This window comes from Apteryx mantelli, chromosome 42, assembly GCF_036417845.1.
Source record: "Apteryx mantelli isolate bAptMan1 chromosome 42, bAptMan1.hap1, whole genome shotgun sequence".
NCBI lineage: Eukaryota > Metazoa > Chordata > Aves > Apterygiformes > Apterygidae > Apteryx > Apteryx mantelli.
In genome coordinates this window covers 60,081-76,030 of record NC_090019.1, presented here as the reverse complement: position 1 = coordinate 76,030, position 15,950 = coordinate 60,081, and the positions used below count along the sequence as shown (strand labels likewise).

The window sequence follows — 15,950 nt, the reverse complement described above, 5'->3', positions numbered from 1 at the left end:
CGTGTGCGCAACTGCTTTTGCATTGCTGCGAGGTTGCATCGTGCGTGCAAAGCGCGTTTGCATGGCTGCAAGGTTGCAGCGTGCAACTGCTTTTGCGTTGCTGCGAGGTTGCATCGTGCAAGCGATTTTGCATTGCTGCGAGGTTGCATCGTGCATGCAACTGCGCGTTTGCATGGCTGCGAGGTTGCATCGTGCGTGCAAAGCGTGTTTGCATGGCTGCAAGGTTGCAGCGTGCATGCAAAGCGCGTTTATATTGCTGCAAGGTTGCAGGGTGCAAGTGATTTTGCATTGCTGCGAGGTTGCATCGTGCATGCAAAGTGCGTTTGCGTGGCTGCGAGGTTGCAGGGTGCAAGCGATTTTGCACTGCTGCGAGGTTGCATCGTGCGTGCAACTGCATTTGCATGGCTGCAAGGTTGCATCATGTGTGCAAGTGCTTTTGCGTTGCTGCGAGGTTGCATCGTGCATGCAAGTGTGCGTTTGCATGGCTGCGAGGTTGCATCGTGCATGCAAAGCGCGCTTGCATTGCTGCGAGGTTGCAGCGTGCAACTGCGTTTGCGTTGCTGCGAGGTTGCATCGTGCATGCAAAGCACATTTGCATTGCTGCAAGGTTGCAGGGTGCGAGCGATTTTGCGTTGCTGCAAGGCTGCATCGTGCATGCAAGTGTGTTTGCATTGCTACGAGGTTGCACCGTGTGTGCAAGTGCGTTTGCATTGCTGCTAAGTCGCATCATACATGCAAGTGCGTTTGCGTTGCTGCAAGGCTGCATCGTGCGTGCAAGCGCGTTTGCATTGCTGCAAGGTCGCGCCGTGCATGCAAGCGTGTTTGCATTGATGCAATACTGCGTCGTGCACGCAAAGCGCGTTCGCATTGCTGCAAGGCTGCATCACACGTGCACGTGCGTTTGCATTGCTGCAAGGCTGCATCAAACCTGCAAGTGTGCTTGCATTGCTGCGAGGTTGCAGCACGCAACTGCTTTTGCGTTGCTGTGAGGTTGCACCGTGCATGCAAGTGTGTTTGCATTGCTGCAATGTTGCAGGATGCAACCGCTTTTGCATTACTGTGAGGTTGCAGCATGCATGCGAGTGCGTTTGCATTGCTACAATGCTGCAGCATGCATGCAAGTATGTTTGCATTGCTGCAAGGTTGCACTGTGCATGCAAATGGTTTTGCATCGCTGCAAGGTTGCACCGCTGCAAGGTTGCACCGCGTGTGCAAGTGCGTTTGCATCGCTGCGAAGTCGCAGCATGCGTGCAAGTGTGTTTGCATCGCTGCAAGGTTGCATCGTGCGCGCAAGCGCATTTGCATTGCTGCAAGGTTGCACCATGCATGCGTGTTTGCATTGATGCAATGTTGCACCGTGCATGCAACTGCTTTTGCATTGCTGCGAGGTTGCACTCTGCATGCAAACGTGTTTGCATTGCTGCAAGCTTGCATCGTGCGCGCGGGTGTGTTTGCATTGCTGCAAGGTCGCAACACGTGCGCAAGTGCGTTTGCATCGGTGCAAGGTTGCATCGTGCATGCAAGTGTTTCTGCACCGCTGCAAGGCTGCATCGCGCATGTGGGCGCGTTTGCATCACTGCAAGGTCGCATCGTGTGCGCAAATGTGTCTGCATTGCTGCAAGGTCGCAACACGTGTGCAAGTGCGTTTGCATCGCTGCAAAGTCGCATCGCGCATGTGAGCGCGTTTGCATCGCTGCAAGGTTGCATTCTGCAGGCAAACGCGTTTGCATTGCTGCGAGGTTGCATCGTGCATGCAAATGTTTTTGCGTAGCTGCAAAGTTGCACCATGCACGCGACTGCTTTTACATCGCTGCGAGGTTGCATCGCGCGTGCAAATGTCTTTGCATTGCTGCAAGTTCGCATCGTGTGGGCAAGCGCGTTTGCATTGCTGCAAGGTTGCAAACCGCATGCAAACGCTTTTGCATCGCTGCAAGCTTGCATCGTGCATGCCAATGCGTTCGCATCGCTGCAAGGTCGCGACACGTGCGCAAGCGCGGTTGCACCGCTGCAAGGTTGCAAGCTGCATGCAAACCTGGTTGCATCGCCGCGAGGTTGCATCGTGCATGCGCGACCGCGGCGCTGCACCCGGCGGGCGCCCGGTTCCCCCCCTCCCCCGCCCCCGCGCGTGTCCCCAACGTCCCCCCCCGGCGTCACCCACGTCAGGTACTGGTTGACGTTCTCCGCCGGCTGCTTGAAGAGACCCTCGAACTCGTCACGCGCCCACTGCGGGGGAGGGGGGGGGGTTAGAGGGGGGGCCCAGGCGTCCGGGGCACCATCCCCCCCCCCCAACACACACACCCCCACGAGGGGCCCAGGCGTCCGGGGCCTTGTGCAATGGGGCCCAGGCGTCCGGGTGCCTCCCCAAAAAAGGGGCCCAGGCATCTGGGTGTCCCCCAAAAAGGGGCCCAGGCGTCCGGGTGTTTCCCAAAAAAGGGGCCCAGGCATCTGGGTGTCCCCCAAAAAGGGGCCCAGGCGTCCGGGTGTTTCCCAAAAAAGGGGCCCAGGCGTCCGGGTGCCTCCCCAAAAAAGGGGCCCAGGCGTCCGGGTGCTCCCCAAAAAAGGGGCCCAGGCGTCCGGGTGCCCCCCAAAAAAGGGGCCCAGGCGTCCGGGTGCCTCCCCAGAAAGGGGCCCAGGCGTCCGGGCGCTCCCCAAAAAAGGGGCCCAGGCGTCCGGGCGCTCCCCAAAAAAGGGGCCCAGGCGTCCGGGTGTTTCCCAAAAAAGGGGCCCAGGCGTCCGGGTGTTTCCCAAAAAAGGGGCCCAGGCATCCGGGGGTCGCACCGTGGCGGCTCCCGAGCACCCAAAGGTGCGCGTGGGTGGACCCAAGCACCCAAGGGCGCACCGGGGTGGGGGCCCAGGCGTCCGGGGCCTTGCGCCATGGGGCCCAGGCGTCCGGGTGCTCCCCCAAAAAGGGGCCCAGGCGTCCGGGCGCCTCCCCAAAAAAGGGGCCCAGGCGTCCGGGCGCCCCCCAAAAATGGGGCCCAGGCGTCCGGGGGGGTTGCGCACAACAGGGCCCAGGTGTCCGGGTGCCCCCCAAAAAAGGGGCCCAGGCGTCCGGGGCCTCACGCAACGGGGCCCAGGCGTCCGGGTGCTCCCCAAAAAGGGGCCCAGGCATCTGGGGGGTTGCGCACAACGGGGCCCAGGCGTCCGGGAGACCCCCAAGAAAGGGGCCCAGGCGTCCGGGTGCTCTCCAAAAAGGGGCCCAGGTGTCCGGGTGTTTCCCAAAAAAGGGGCCCAGGCGTCCGGGTGTTTCCCAAAAAAGGGGCCCAGGCGTCCGGGCGCTCCCCAAAAAAGGGGCCCAGGCGTCCGGGTGTTTCCCAAAAAAGGGGCCCAGGCGTCCGGGTGCCTCCCCAAAAAGGGGCCCAGGCGTCCGGGTGCCTCCCCAAAAAAGGGGCCCAGGCGTCCGGGTGCCTCCCCAAAAAGGGGCCCAGGCGTCCGGGCGCTCCCCAAAAAAGGGGCCCAGGCGTCCGGGTGCCTCCCCAGAAAGGGGCCCAGGCGTCCACCAAAAAAGGGGCCCAGGCGTCCGGGTGTTTCCCAAAAAAGGGGCCCAGGCGTCCGGGTGCTCCCCAAAAAGGGGCCCAGGCATCCGGGGGGTTGCGCACAACGGGGCCCAGGCGTCCGGGAGACCCCCAAAAAAGGGGCCCAGGCATCCGGGCGCTCCCCAAAAAAGGGGCCCAGGCGTCCGGGGCCTTGCACAACGGGGCCCAGGCGTCCGGGTGCCCCCCAAAAAGGGGCCCAGGCGTCCGGGCGCTCCCCAAAAAAGGGGCCCAGGCGTCCGGGGGTCGCACCGTGGCGGCTCCCGAGCACCCAAGGGTGCGCGCGGGTGGACCCAAGCACCCAAGGGCGCACCGGGGCGAGGGCCCAGGTGTCCGAGCTCCATCGCCACCAACCCCTGAGCACCCGGACGCCCTCGTGCACCCACGCAGGCAGCTCCCAATCACCCGAGGGTCGCGCGGCGGGCGGTTCTCGGGCACCCAAGGGTGCTGGGGGGCACCCACGGGTGCGGGCTCACCTGCAGCGTGTGCTCGATGGCGTTGGGGAAGTTCTTGAGGGTGCAGATGGGGATGGCCTTCTCGGGCGGGTCCTGGCTCGAGCTGTACGACTCGCTCAGGAAGGGGATCACCACCTGCACGTTGCCCTTCGTGCCCAGCGTGCCCGACTCCAGCAGCGGCTTCCGGTAGTACACGCACCGGCGGTCCACGTAGAGCCCTGCGGCGGGGGCCCCGTCAGCACCCATGGGTGCTGGGACCTCCCTTGGGTGCCCTATGGTCTTTCCTTAATCCTCTATGGTTCCCAAGGTGGTGGGTTGTGGTGGGATGTGGTGGGACACGTGTCAACGGTCTACATAGAGCTCTACCCGATGCTCATGTTAGCGTGTTGGGGGCACCCATGGGTGCTGGGACCACCCTTGGGTGCCCTATGGTCTTTCCTTAATCCCCTATGGTTCCCAAGGTGGTGGGTTGTGGTGGGACGTGGTGGGACACGTGTCAATGGTCCACGTAGAGCCCTGCCCAACGCTCGTGTTAGCGTGTTGGGGGCACCCATGGGTGCTGGGACCACCCTTGGGTGCCCTATGGTCTTTCCTTAATCCCCTATGGCTCCCAAGATGGTGGGTTGTGGTGGGACACGTGTCAACGGTCTACATAGAGCCCTGCCCAACGCTCGTGTTAGCGTGTTGGGGGCACCCATGGGTGCTAGGACCACCCTTGGGTGCCCTACGGTCTTTCCTTAATCCTCTATGGTTCCCAAGGTGGTGGGTTGTGGTGGGACGTGGTGGGACACATGTCAACGGTCTACATGGAGCTCTACCCGATGCTCGTGTTAGTGTGTTGGGGGCACCCATGGGTGCTGGGACCACCCTTGGGTGCCCTATGGTCTTTCCCTAATCTCCTATAGCCCCCAAGATGGTGGGACGTGGTGGGACACGTGTCAACGGTCTACATAGAGCTCTGCCCAACGCTCGTGTTAGCGTGTTGGGGGCACCCATGGGTGCTGGGAGCACCCTTGGGTGCCCTACGGTCTTTCCTTAATTCCCTATAGCCCCAAAGATGGTGGGTTGTGGTGGGATGTGGTGGGACACGTGTCAATGGTCTACGTAGAGCTCTACCCGATGCTCATGTTAGCGTGTTGGGGGCACCCATGGGTGCTAGGACCACCCTTGGGTGCTCTATGGTCTTTCCTTAATTCCCTATGGCTTCCAAGGTGGTGGGTTGTGGTGGGACGTGGTGGGACACGTGTCAACGGTCTACATAGAGCCCTGCCCAACGCTCGTGTTAGCGTGTCGGGGGCACCCATGGGTGCTGGGAGCGCCCTTGGGTGCCCTATGGTCCTTCTCTGGTTCCCTATAGCCTGGATCTGGTGGGTTGTGGTGGGACACGCACCGGTGGGCCATGTACAGCCTTGTTGGGGGTCGCCCCATGAGCACCCATGGGTGCTGGGAGCACCCTTGGGTGCCCTGTAGCCCCCTGGGGTCCCCTATAACCCCCCTATAGCGCCCTGGGGTCCTCTAGAGCTTCCTGGAACGTCCATAGGACCTTCTGGAACACCCATAGCACCCCTAAAGCACCTTATAGCACCCTTAGGACCCCCATAGCACCCATAAGACTCCCCGTAGCACCCATAACACCCCCCATAGCACCCATAACACCCCCCGTAGCACCCCCAAAGCACCTCATAGCACCCTTAGGACCCCCATAGCACCCATAGGACCCCCCATAGCACCCATAACACCCCCCGTAGCACCCCCAAAGCACCTTATAGCACCCTTAGGACCCCCATAGCACCCATAAGACCCCCCATAGCACCCATAACACCCCCCGTAGCACCCCCAAAGCACCTCATAGCACCCTTAGGACCCCTTGTAGCACCCCTAAAACACCTCATAGCACCCTTCTAGCACCCATAGCACCCATAGGACTCCCCCAGAACACCCACAGCACCCCCAAAACCCCCCACAGCACCCATAGGACCCCCCATAGCACCCATAGGACCCCCTAGAGCACCCATAACACCCCCCATAGCACCCTTAGGCCCCCCCAGAGCACCCATAACACCCCCCATAGCACCCATAACACCCCCCGTAGCGCCCCCAAAGCACCTCATAGCACCCTTAGGACCCCCATAGCACCCATAAGACCCCCCATAGCACCCATAACACCCCCCGTAGCACCCCCAAGGCACCTCATAGCACCCTTAGGACGCCCAGAGCACCCATAACACCCTCCATAGCACCCATAGGACCCCTCAGTGCACCCCAAGACCCCCCAGAGCACCCATAGGGCCCCCCATAGCACCACCAAAGCACCTCATAGCACCCTTAGGACCCCCATAGCACCCATAACACCCCCCATAGCACCCATAACACCCCCCGTAGCACCCCCAAGGCACCTCATAGCACCCTTAGGACCCCCATAGCACCCATAAGACTCCCCATAGCACCCATAACACCCCCCGTAGCACCCCCAAAGCACCTCACAGCACCCTTAGGACCCCCATAGCACCCATAAGATCTCCCGTAGCACCCATAACACCCCCCGTAGCACCCCCAAAGCACCTCATAGCACCCTTAGGACCCCCATAGCACCCATAAGACCCCCCGTAGCACCCATAACACCCCCCATAGCACCCATAACACCCCCCGTAGCGCCCCCAAAGCACCTCATAGCACCCTTAGGACCCCCATAGCACCCATAACACCCCCCATAGCACCCATAACACCCCCCGTAGCACCCCCAAAGCACCTCATAGCACCCTTAGGACCCCCATAGCACCCATAAGACCCCCCATAGCACCCATAACACCCCCATAGCACCACCAAAGCACCTCATAGCACCCTTAGGACCCCTTGTAGCACCTATAAGACCCCCCCATAGCACCCATAAGACCCCCCATAGCACCCATAACACCCCCCGTAGCACCCCCAAAGCACCTCATAGCACCCTTAGGACCCCCATAGCACCCATAAGACCCCCCATAGCACCCATAACACCCCCATAGCACCACCAAAGCACCTCATAGCACCCTTAGGACCCCTTGTAGCACCTATAAGACCCCCCCATAGCACCCATAAGACCCCCCATAGCACCCATAACACCCCCCGTAGCGCCCCCAAAGCACCTCATAGCACCCTTAGGACCCCCATAGCACCCATAAGACCCCCCGTAGCACCCATAACACCCTCCATAGCACCCATAGGACCCCTCAGCGCACCCCAAGACCCCCCATAGCACCCTTAGGACCCCCCAGAGCATCCATAACACCCCCCATAGCACCCTTAGGACCCCCATAGCACCCATAACACCCCCCATAGCACCCATAACACCCCCCGTAGCGCCCCCAAAGCACCTCATAGCACCCTTAGGACCCCCATAGCATCCCCAAAACCCCCCATAGCACCTCTAGGACTCCTTGTAGCACCCATAGGACCCCCCAGAGCACCCATAGCACCCCCCAAACCCCCCGTAGCACCCCCAAAACCCCCCGTAGCACCCACAGCAGCCCCGCAGCACCCCGGGGACCCCGCGCGGCGGCGGCGGCGGCGGCTCACGGGCGTCGACGTTGTCGAGGGCGTTGGCGACGCCGTCGAGGCCCTCGAAGAAGTCGTCGTCGTAGAGGCGCTCGGTGTCGGGCCCGACGCGCTCGGGCCGGCTGCTCACCCGCAGCGCCGGGTTCATGGCGCGCGCCGCCGCCGCCGCCCGCTCCGCCTTCAGCTTCTGGCCCCGCCCCCCGCCCCGCCCAGGCCCCGCCCACCGCGGCGGTGGGGAGGGGGCCCAGGCGTCCGGGATGTTAGTCAAGGGGGTTTCACAGCCCTGATGTGGCTCCTGAAGGGGCCCAGGCGTCCGGGAGCTGGGCCCGGGTGTCTCCCCCCAACCGTGTCCCACCATCCCTGAGGGGCCCAGGCGTCCGGGAGGGGCCCAGGTGTCCGGGGAAGGGGCCCAGGCGTCCGGGAAAAAGGGCCCAGGCGTCCGGGAAAAAGGGCCCAGGTGTCCGGGGAAAGGGCCCAGGCGTCCGGGAAAGGGCCCAGGTGTCCAGGAAAGGGGCCCAGGCGTCCGGGGAAGGGGCCCAGGTGTCCGGGGAAGGGGCCCAGGAGTCCGGTAAAGGGGCCCAGGTGTCCGGGAAAGGGGCCCAGGTGTCCGGGGAAAGGGCCCAGGTGTCCGGGGAAGGGGCCCAGGTGTCCGGGGAAAGGGCCCAGGTGTCCGGGGAAGGGGCCCAGGCGTCCGGGTGAGAGGCCCAGGCGTCCGGGAAAGGGGCCCAGGCGTCCGGGAAAGGGGCCCAGGTGTCCGGGAAAGGGGCCCAGGTGTCCGGGAAAAGGGGCCCAGGCGTCCGGGAAAGGGGCCCAGGTGTCCGGGGAAAGGGGCCCAGGTGTCCGGGAAAGGGGCCCAGGTGTCCGGGAAAAGGGGCCCAGGCGTCCGGGAAAAGGGGCCCAGGTGTCTGGGAGGGGCCCAGGAGTCCGGGGAAGGGGCCCAGGCGTCCGGGAAAGGGCCCAGGTGTCCAGGAAGGGGCCCAGGTGTCCGGGAAAGGGCCCAGGTGTCCAGGAAAGGGCCCAGGTGTCCGGGAAAGGGCCCAGGTGTCCGGGAAAGGGGCCCAGGTGTCCAGGAAAGGGCCCAGGTTTCCGGGAAAAAGGGCCCAGGCGTCCGGGAAAGGGCCCAGGCGTCCGGGAAAGGGCCCAGGTGTCCGGGAAAGGGCCCAGGTGTCCGGGAAAGGGCCCAGGTGTCCGGGAAAAGGGCCCAGGCGTCTGGGAAAGGGGCCCAGGCGTCCGGGAAAGGGCCCAGGTGTCCGGGAAAGGGCCCAGGTGTCCAGGAAAGGGCCCAGGCGTCCGGGAAAGGGGCCCAGGTGTCCGGGAAAGGGCCCAGGCGTCCGGGAAAGGGCCCAGGTGTCCGGGAAAGGGCCCAGGCGTCCGGGAAAGGGCCCAGGCGTCCGGGAAAGGGGCCCAGGTGTCCGGGGAAGGGGCCCAGGTGTCCAGGAAAGGGGCCCAGGTGTCCGGGAAAAGGGGCCCAGGTGTCCGGGGAAGGGCCCAGGCGTCCGGGAAAGGGGCCCAGGCGTCCGGGAAAGGGCCCAGGCGTCCGGGAAAGGGGCCCAGGTGTCCGGGGAAGGGGCCCAGGTGTCCAGGAAAGGGGCCCAGGTGTCCGGGAAAAGGGGCCCAGGTGTCCGGGAAAGGGACCCAGGCGTCCGGGAAAAGGGTCCAGGCGTCCGGGGAAGGGACCCAGGCGTCCGGGAAAGGGGCCCAGGACTCCGGGAAAAAGGGCCCAGGTGTCCGGGAAAAGGGGCCCAGGCGTCCGGGAAAAAGGGCCCAGGCGTCCGGGAAAGGGCCCAGGTGTCCGGGGAAGGGGCCCAGGCGTCCGAGAAAGGGGCCCAGGCGTCCGGGAAAGGGCCCAGGCGTCCGGGCAAAGGGGCCCAGGCATCCGGGAAAGGGCCCAGGTGTCCGGGGAAAGGGCCCAGGTGTCCGGGAAAAAGGGCCCAGGTGTCCAGGGAAGGGGCCCAGGTGTCCGGGAAGGGGCCCAGGCGTCCAGGGAAGGGGCCCAGGTGTCCGGGGAAGGGGCCCAGGCGTCCGGGGAAGGGGCCCAGGCGTCCGGGAAGGGGCCCAGGTGTCCAGGAAAGGGGCCCAGGCGTCCGGGAAGGGGCCCAGGTGTCCAGGAAAGGGGCCCAGGTGTCCAGGAAAGGGGCCCAGGTGTCCGGGAAAGGGCCCAGGTGTCCAGGGAAGGGGCCCAGGCGTCCGGGAAAAGGGCCCAGGTGTCCGGGAAAAGGGCCCAGGCGTCCGGGAAAAAGGGCCCAGGTGTCCGGGAAAGGGACCCAGGCGTCCGGGAAAAGGGCCCTGGTGTCTGGGAGGGGCCTAACCCCTCAAGGCCCCGCCCCCCGGGAGGCCCCGCCCCCTCCCCGCTTCCCTCCTCCCCTGGGTCCCTGCTCCCTGCTGAAGCCCCCCTCAGGCCCCGCCCCCTGGAGAAGCCCCGCCCCCTCCCCGCATCCCTGCTCCCCTGGGTCCCTGCTCCCACCTGTGGCTCCCTGCCTAGGGGGGGAGACCCCACCCCCTGGGGGAAGCCCCGCCCCCTTGAAGCCCCACCCCCTGGGGAAGCCCCACCCCCTCCCTGCATCTCTCCTCTCCTGGGTCCCTGCTCCCACCTCTCCCTTCCTGCCTGGGGAGACTTCGAGACACCCCCCTCCCCGCTTTGGGGGGGGGAGCCCCACCCCCCCCGGAGAAGCCCCGCCCCCCAGGGGGGGAAGGGGGCGTGGCCGGGCTCACCGTGACGTCCCAGGGCCGGAAGAGGAACTGGCGGTTGAGGTTGGACTTCTCCACGGTGTCCATGTCGGCCACGGTGAGGCGGCCGCCCGCCCCGCAGCCCAGGCCCAGCAGCGCAAAGTTCTTCAGCAGCTCGCAGCCCACCGCCCCCGCCCCCACCTGCGCCCAAAAACGGGGGCTGTGGGGTGCTGTAGGGTGCTATGGGGTGCTGGGGGGCGGCTGGGACCCGCCGAGGGGCGCTGGGACGTGGCTACGGGGCGCTAGAGGGGCCCTATGGGGTGCTGGGGGGCGCCATGGGGTGCTGGGAGGTAGCTATGGGGTGCTATGGGGTGCTATGGGGCGCTGGGGGGCTCTATAGGGTGCTATAGGGTGCTATGGGGCGCTGGGGGGTGGCTGGGACCCGCCGAGGGGTGCTGGGACGCGGCTATAGGGTGCTAGAGGAGCCTTATGGGGAGCTGGGGGGTGCTGGGGGGTGGCTACAGGGCTCCATGGGATGCTGGGGGGCTTTATAGGGTGCTGGGGGGGCTCTACGGGGTGCTATGGGGTGCTGTGGGGTGCCATGGGGCACTGGGGGGCGGCTGGGACCCGCCGAGGGGCGCTGGGACCCAGCTATGGGGTGCTAGAGGGGCCCTATGGGGTGCTGGGGGGTGGCTATGGGGCTCTACGGGGTGCTGGGGGGGCTCTATGGGGTGCTGGGGGGTGGCTATGGGGTGCTATGGGGTGCTGGGGGGTGGCTATGGGGCTCTATGGGGTGCTAGGGGGTGGTTATGGGGCTCCATGGGGTGCTGGGGGGTGGCTATGGGGCTCTATAGGGTGCTGGGGGGCAGCTATGGGGTGCTATGGGGTGCTGGGGGGTGGCCGGGACCCGCCGAGGGGTGCTGGGACGCGGCTACGGGGTGCTAGAGGGGCCCTATGGGGTGCTGCGGGGTGGCTATGGGGCTCTATGGGGTGCTGGGGGGCGGCTATGGGGCTCTATGGGGCGCTGGGGGGCAGCTATGGGGTGCTGGGGGGCGGCTATGGGGCTCTATGGGGTGCTGGGGGGGCTCTATGGGGTGCTGGGGGGCGCTACGGGGTACTGGGGGGCAGCTATGGGGTGCTATGGGGTGCTGGGGGGCGGCTGGGACCCGCCAAGGGGCGCTGGGACGTGGCTACGGGGCGCTAGAAGGGCCCTATGGGGAGCTGGGGGGCGCCATAGGGTGCTGGGAGGTGGCTATGGGGTGCTATGGGGTGCAGGGGGGCTCTATGGGGTGCTGGGGGGGCCCTATGGGGTGCTGGGGGGTGGCTATGGGGCTCCATGGGGTGCTGGGGGGCGGCTATGGGGCTCTACGGGGTGCTGGGGGGGCTCTATGGGGTGCTGGGGGGTGGCTATGGGGCGCTATGGGGTGCTGGGGGGCAGCTATGGGGTGCTGGGGGGTGGCTATCGGGCTCCATGGGGTGCTGGGGGACGGCTATGGGGCTCTACGGGGTACTGGGGGGCGGCTATGGGGTGCTATGGGGTGCTGGGGGGCGGCTGGGACCCGCCGAGGGGCGCTGGGACGTGGCTACGGGGCGCTAGAGGGGCCCTGTAGGGAGCTGGGGGGTGGCTATGGGGGGCTGGGGGGCGCCATGGGGTGCTGGGGGGTGGCTATGGGGCTCTACGGGGTGCTGGGGAGCGGCTAGGACCCACTGAAGGGTGCTGGGATGCGGCTGTGGGGCGCTAGAGGAGCTCTATGGGGTGCTGGGGGATGGCTATAGGGCTCTATGGGGTGCTGGGGGGTGGCTATGGGGCTCCATGGGGTGCTAAGGGGCGGCTATAGGGCTCTATGGGGTGCTGGGGGGCGGCTATGGGGTGCTATGGGGCACTGGGGGGCGGCTGGGACCCGCCGAGGGGCGATGGGACGCGGCTATGGGGTGCTGGGGGGGCCCTATGGGGTGCTGGGGGGTGGCTATGGGGCTCTACGGGGTGCTGGGGGGGCTCTATGGGGTGCTGGGACACGGCTATGGGGTGCTATGGGGTGCTGGGGGGTGGCTATGGGGTGCTATGGGGTGCTGGGGGGCTCTATGGGGTGCTGGGGGGCAGCTATGGGGTGCTAGGGGGTGCTGGGGGGTGGCTATGGGGCTCTATGGGGTGCCGGGGGGGCTCTACGGGGTGCTGGGGGGCAGCTATGGGGCTCTACGGGGTGCTGGGGGGGCTCTATGGGGTGCTGGGGGGCAGCTATGGGGTGCTAAGGGGTGCTGGGGGGTGGCTATGGGGCACTATGGGGCACTGGGGGGCTCTATGGGGCGCTATGGGGCGCCGGGGGGGCTCTATGGGGCAGTGGGGGGCAGTTAGGGGGCACTGGGACACGCTAAGGCGCTTTGCAACACGCTAAGGGCCACCGTGACACGCTAAGGGGCGTCGTGATACACTAAGGGACACCGTGACACGCTAAGGGACACCATGACATGCTAAGGGACACTGTGACACGCCAAGGGATGCCACAACACGCTAACAGACACCACGACACGTTAAGGCACATCATGACACGCTAAGGGACATTGTGACATGCTAAGGGACACCGTGACACGCTAAGGGACACTGTGACACGCTAAGGGACGCCGTGACACGCTAAGGGACACCATGACACACTAAGGGGCACCACGACACGCTAAGGGACACCATGACACACTAAGGGACACTGTGATACGCTAAGGGACACCGTGACACACTAAGGGACATCATGACATGCTAAGGGACACCATGACACACTAAGGGGCACCACGACACACTAAGGGACACCATGACACGCTAAGGGACACCATGACACGCTAAGGGACACCATGACACGCTAAGGAACACCATGACACACTAAGGGACACCGTGACACGCTAAGGGACACCGTGACACGCTAAGGGACACCATGACACACTAAGGGACACCGTGACACGCTAAGGGACACCATGACACACTAAGGGGCGCCGTGACACGCTAAGGGACATCATGACACGCTAAGGGACACCATGACATGCTAAGGGACACCGTGACACGCTAAGGGACACCATGACATGCTAAGGGACACCGTGACACGCTAAGGGACATCGTGACACGCTAAGGGACACCGTGACACGCTAAGGGACACCATGACACGCTAAGGAACACCATGACACACTAAGGGACACCGTGACACACTAAGGGACACCATGACACACTAAGGGACATCATGACGCACTAAGGGACACCGTGACACGCTAAGGGACACCGTGACACGCTAAGGGACACTGTGACACGCTAAGGGACACCATGACACACTAAGGAACACCATGACACGCTAAGGGAGACCAAGACACACTAAGGGACACCGTGACACGCTAAGGAACACCATGACACGCTAAGGGACACCATGACACGCTAAGGGACACCGTGACACGCTAAGGAACACCATGACACACTAAGGGACACCATGACACGCTAAGGGACACCATGACACGCTAAGGAACACCGTGACACGCTAAGGGACACCATGACACACTAAGGGACACCATGACACGCTAAGGGACACCATGACACGCTAAGGGACACCATGACACGCTAAGGAACACCATGACACACTAAGGGACACCGTGACACGCTAAGGGACACCATGACACACTAAGGGACACCGTGACACGCTAAGGGACACCATGACACACTAAGGGGCGCCGTGACACGCTAAGGGACATCATGACACGCTAAGGGACACCATGACATGCTAAGGGACACCGTGACACGCTAAGGGACACCATGACACGCTAAGGGACACCGTGACACGCTAAGGGACATCGTGACACGCTAAGGGACACCGTGACACGCTAAGGGACACCATGACACGCTAAGGAACACCATGACACACTAAGGGACACCGTGACACACTAAGGGACACCATGACACACTAAGGGACATCATGACGCACTAAGGGACACCGTGACACGCTAAGGGACACCGTGACACGCTAAGGGACACTGTGACACGCTAAGGGACACCATGACACACTAAGGAACACCATGACACGCTAAGGGAGACCAAGACACACTAAGGGACACCGTGACACGCTAAGGAACACCATGACACGCTAAGGGACACCATGACACACTAAGGGACATCATGACATGCTAAGGGACACCATGACACACTAAGGGGCACCACGACACACTAAGGGACACTGTGACACGCTAAGGGACACCATGACACACTAAGGAACACCATGACACGCTAAGGGAGACCAAGACACACTAAGGGACACCGTGACACGCTAAGGGACACCATGACACACTAAGGGACACCGTGACACGCTAAGGGACACCATGACACGCTAAGGGACACCATGACACACTAAGGGACATCATGACGCACTAAGGGACATCATGACGCACTAAGGGACACCGTGACACGCTAAGGGACACTGTGACACGCTAAGGGACATCGTGACACGCTAAGGGACACCGTGACACGCTAAGGGACACCATGACACGCTAAGGGACACTGTGACACGCTAAGGGACACCATGACACACTAAGGGACACCATGACACGCTAAGGGACACCGTGACACGCTAAGGGACACCATGACACGCTAAGGGACACTGTGACACGCTAAAGGACACCATGACACGCTAAGGGACACCGTGACACGCTAAAGGACACCATGACACGCTAAGGGACACTGTGACACGCTAAGGGACACCATGACACACTAAGGGACACTGTGACACGCTAAGGGACACCATGACACACTAAGGGACACCATGACACGCTAAGGGACATCATGACACGCTAAGGGACATTGTGACACGCTAAGGGACATTGTGACACGCTAAGGGACACCGTGACACGCTAAGGGACACCGTGACACGCTAAGGGACACCGTGACACGCTGAGGGACGCCGTGACACGCTAAGGGACACCGTGACACGCTAAGGGACGCCGTGACACGGTAAAGGACATCATGACACGCTAAGGGACGCCGTGACACGGTAAAGGACATCATGACACGCTAAGGGACATCATGACACGCTAAGGGACACCGTGACACGCTAAGGGACATCATGACACGCTAAGGGACGCCATGACACGCTAAGGGACATCATGACACGCTAAGGGACACCATGACGCAGTAAGGGGGGGCGGGGCCAGGCCAAGGAGGGGGCGGGGCCGGGGGGCGGGGCCTCACCACGAAGTACTTCTGGGCGCCGAGCTTGGCCTGCAGCTCCGCCCCGAACACGGCGATCTGCCCGTCGTAGCGGCTGTTGCGCTGCGGGGACACGCGGGGACACGCGTGACCACACGCGTGACAACTCGTCATGACACGTCGGGACACGTCGGGACACGTCGCGACGCGACACGGCGTCCCCGAGCGGCTCCCGGGCGCCGGGAGACGCCGTGACACGTGATGACACGTGTGACCGCACGCCCCGACACGCATGATGACGCGCCGGGACACCTCGGGACACGTCGGAACATGTCAGGACATGTCGGGACGCGACACGGTGTCCCCGAGCGGCTCCCGGGCGCCGGGAGACGCCGCGACACACGATGACACGTGTGACAACACGCCCCGACACGTGATAACACGTCATGACGCGTTGTGACACGCCATGACACATTGTGACACGGCACGGCGTCCCCGAGCGGCTCCCGGGCGCCGGGAGACGCCGTGACACATGACGACACGCGTGATGACATGCCCTGACACGTGACAACACGCCCCGACACGCGTGACGACACC

The 15,950-nt window shown here is 64.0% G+C and overlaps 1 protein-coding gene across 1 annotated transcript in view; it reads right to left on the bottom strand.

Annotated features, from left to right (window-relative positions):
* Positions 1-15,950, bottom strand: part of UBA1 (ubiquitin like modifier activating enzyme 1) — a 56,462-nt gene that overhangs the window by 15,509 nt on the left and 25,003 nt on the right. Inside the window, 5 exon segments of the mRNA XM_067315117.1 lie at positions 2,159-2,223; positions 4,010-4,206; positions 7,544-7,709; positions 10,235-10,390; positions 15,396-15,476. Of these exon segments, the coding sequence (XP_067171218.1) occupies positions 2,159-2,223; positions 4,010-4,206; positions 7,544-7,709; positions 10,235-10,390; positions 15,396-15,476 (665 nt within the window).